This window comes from Bactrocera latifrons, unplaced genomic scaffold, assembly GCF_001853355.1.
Source record: "Bactrocera latifrons isolate USDA-ARS-PBARC rearing strain unplaced genomic scaffold, ASM185335v1 scaffold_105, whole genome shotgun sequence".
NCBI lineage: Eukaryota > Metazoa > Arthropoda > Insecta > Diptera > Tephritidae > Bactrocera > Bactrocera latifrons.
Window position 1 is genome coordinate 128,296 of NW_017534464.1, and position 3,991 is coordinate 132,286.

General features: G+C 33.8%; 1 protein-coding gene across 2 annotated transcripts in view; it reads right to left on the bottom strand.

Annotated features, from left to right (window-relative positions):
• The window catches only part of LOC108969414 (endoplasmic reticulum metallopeptidase 1), a 15,051-nt gene that overhangs the window by 9,784 nt on the left and 1,276 nt on the right, over positions 1 to 3,991 (bottom strand). Inside the window, exons 1-2 of one of the 2 annotated variants that reach the window (XM_018934114.1) lie at positions 373 to 499; positions 146 to 307 (exon numbers count right to left, since the gene is read on the bottom strand). The exons of the other annotated variant lie outside the window; for it this stretch is intronic. Coding sequence (XP_018789659.1) covers positions 146 to 247 — 102 coding nt within the window. The 5' untranslated portion in view covers positions 248 to 307; positions 373 to 499. Of the gene's footprint in view, positions 1 to 145; positions 308 to 372; positions 500 to 3,991 lie in introns of those variants that run through there. 2 annotated transcript variants of the gene reach the window in all.

A 3,991-nucleotide genomic window follows, 5' to 3' on the forward strand; every position in this document is an offset into this window, starting at 1 on the left:
TTCATATAATTTTTAATTCTTGCTCTCAAACCACTCATTATAAAACTCATATAGTATGTATATATGTATAACACAGTTGTTTGTATATATTTAGAGAGCCAGTCAATTAAATGCCGGCTTGAGTCGGACTTGTACTTGTACTTACTCGATAGGTCTCGTTGCGCTGCTGCAGCAACGGATCGGTGGTGTGCGTATTGGGATTAGGGGTCATCACACGTCGTCTGATTTCACCCTTACTACTCATCATGCAACAAACAACTGAGCGCACAAATCAAGCAGTATTTGCGAACAGCTAAACCGCAACTAGCTAATAAGTTTTGGCGATTTATCAAGTAACAACAACCACACAGCACAAAAAGAGCACAATCTTACGTTAATTCTTATTTACAATGCTTATTTTAGCTAATTCATCAGGTAAGTGGTTCTCAATTTGCGGATGGCTAATAATTTARAAACATGTACTAGCTCAACACTAATCGAAACACAACCAAATGACATGACTTTTACTCACATACTGTCCGTCTGCCGGCGTGTTGAAGCATGCGAAATGCGCTCGCTGCACATAAAYATAGTTATGTTAGAGAGTAAGCGGGTATATACTTACTCTCTCAGTAGGGATTGAGATAAGTAAATAGAGACTTTTTCAAATGTATAGAGAGAGATTTGATTATATTTACTATTACTGGCGGCAAATGCATTGAGAGCATGCAGAGCGCGTAAAAAATCTAGAGGGAGAGAGCGAGAGCGATCGATTTGCGTTAGTGATTGTGTATTATTATATATTATTACGATTTCTTGTTGATAATTTATTTACTARTTTTATTTATTTTTCAATTTCTGTTTTGATTGATGTGTCTAATCTTTTTTGTTTGTTTTTTATAACTTTCTATTTAATGTGGAAGTCTGAAAAATTACAACCCTGCTTTGAGCAGAGTAAATGTTATCGTTTTTTGTTGCCAGCACAGTGGTGGTCAGGTAAGTGGGACACTGTTGTGACGTATGATGTACGATATCACACACCTTATACGAGTATGACAACCGAAGACTATATGACATTTGAAATGACAGATGAATAGTAACTATACTCGTAAAAAATCTCAAATAAAGCTCAATTTTATTATAAAAAATATAAATACTACAGATTTTATATAAATTATTRCATAAATCTTGCTTGACTATTGTTAATACTTTTACAATAAATATTTGAGAATTAATATATAATATGTTTAGATGGTAGATTTAGTAAGTATTTGCTTGATTATTGACTAAAATATAGCGTGGTTATTATTGCTCAAACCGGGCTTTTTTGCGGGGATATATCCCCAAAAAGCTTCTATTTGGAAGAAACTTGGGAATTTTTTTTTAAATTTATTTTATATAAACCGTGTTCATTCTTCTAAAAATAGTGTTTAAATTATTTTTTTTATTGTTTTTGAAAAATAACATAAATTTGTATTTTTTAAGAAACGCTTATTTTAAAATGTATTAAAATACTTTTTTTTTAAATTGTCATTAGTTTTGTCACGAACTTGCTTCGTGGAATTCTGCTCGTGCTTTGAAAATAATTGTATGAAGTAATTAATATATATATGTGTATATGTAGATACGAGTTCAGCGCACCTTTATGTTAATTAGTTCTATGGTCGGGTTATTCAGCAGTTTAATTGGCTGCCAGTGACTATCTTTAGGATACAGTGCTTTGCAACCAGAAATAATTAACATGAAATGTATTTCTGATCGTTCAAGGTTATCTCTGTCTCTTATACACATCTAGTAATGTGTTGCTGTAAGGCCTAAAGGAAGCGGAATGTCACCGAGAGGACGACCTTCAACTTTAGGCATCAAATAGTGGGTYGCCACTGACAATGTCCTTCTCAGCGGCATCATTTTGTAAGAAATATGGTCCAATTATTCTAACGGCCCACAGAACACTCCAAAACGTTCTTTTATCTGGATGAAAGCTCTGGAATCTMTTTAGGTTGCTCTTCGTCCCAAATATGGYAATTTTGCTTGTTGACATACYTATTGAGCCAGAAATGAGCCTCGTCGTTGAACAAAATTTRGCTCGAAAACGTTGARTCTTCTTGGWATTTTTCAARAGCCCATAGAGTGAASCGATGACACTTGAGACGGTTGAGCGGCTTCAGTTCTTCCGCAAGTTGTATTTTGTATRCTTTCAATTTATGGTYTCGACATAAAATGCGCCRAAGTCTTTCCATGCGTCAGACCGAGTTGCTGTGAACGGCGCCGAATCGACTYACCACGGTCTTCGCATAAACTCTCAGTTACGACTCTTGTATTTTCTTCGTTGCGTGCTGGACGCGGTCTATTCGGTCGAGTATTATCCATTAATTAATGTTGGGTCTCAAGATGRGTGATGATGTTGCGAATAATATGCTCCGTAAGCCGATTTGGCCATAAGTTGAGGGAAGCGCGCGAAACACATTCTTTACAGAATGTGAATTTTCGTAATAAAATTGAACGACTAATAAACGTTGTTCAGATGTAAATTTATGTTGATGAAATGCCAAAAAATATTGAACAAACATGTCATGACAGCTTGACACGACTCACGCGTGATCTGTCAAAAAATGGCTATTGAAAAAGTACMTCTACTTGGATCACTCGTTTTGYCTGATTTTGAAAGGAGAATCTCACTTGCGTAGTTAAAATTGTTGCCTTCGGGACGGAAAGAACTTTGAATCTTTTAGAGCTCAAAATAAAACTACAAAAACCAGTGAGGTGGTTGACAAGAGCAGAGAGAATCCCGATTACACTGTATCACAGAAGTGAATTATTTGAGATACTTTTGCCTCACCATTTTTGAGAAAATTTCAACATGTGACTCAGGCAACTCTGCAATCCTCTTGGTTGTTGTATACTCATCTCGTGTAGTTCAAAAAGCCACAAATAAACCACTAGAGAACAAAGAATTTCCTACATGTTTCCGGTTTGGTTATAATACCCTTAACATATATGTACATTTCTTATAGCAAAAATTACATAAAAAAATATTTATCTTGATTTGATCTGTCTGCTTGTATGACAGCTATATGCTATAGTGGTCGTCAAATCTGTGTGTCAAATTTCATTTCGATATTTCACAAACTGTGGAGGGTATAAAAATCTGTCTGAAATGGTTTGAAACGTTTATTTGTTGAGTTTGCATATCCATTTATATATTAAGCATATTCTTATTAACTGCGATGATTCGGGGAAAAAGTTCCTACCTAATATAAATATGTGTATGTAATTAAATCTTCATCAAGTGAATGACCACCAACTAATATGTAGTTACATATGTACATATTTATGTGCCGGAATGACATGCAACAAGTGCGATAAAAGTAAATAATTGTGAAGTTGCATAATTATGGTGAATTAAGTGCTTTTCATGTTTAAGAATCTGTAACTTACGCAGAATTGAAAATAAATAAGTGCGGTTRATTATTGTATAAAGTGTGTGAATATAAAAGCTACATGAGGTCAAAGGTCAAAATTATTTCTTTTTGATTTGCAGCGAAACAGTAATTTGAATTCATATATTACTTTCAAGGAAAATTGTAGAGTTGTAGTCAAAGGATTTCATTCGGAACTAATGRAAATAATTATGTGTAGTGTATAGGTGTTGAGGTAATTCCAGGATCCATATCGTACATTCTTGGTATTAAATTATAAGATACCCAATATTATATAATACTTTCCGATATAACGGTATAAAGTTGAAAGCACTTAGATATTGCTAGTGAGTATTTTATCCGAGTTTATTCAATTTTGATATTACCACCATATTATTACCAGAAATATATGATTTCTGAATTTCATTAAGAAATCTCACAGATTGGTATAAAGTCAAATGGCGTCTGTATTAGGCAAAATACTACACTGTTCTAAGAAATAGATTGTTCTTAATAACATGGGTTTACAGCTTTCAATTTTTTTATTGTCAGCTTAAATTCTACAACACATCTGGAATATGTCCTAAATTTTC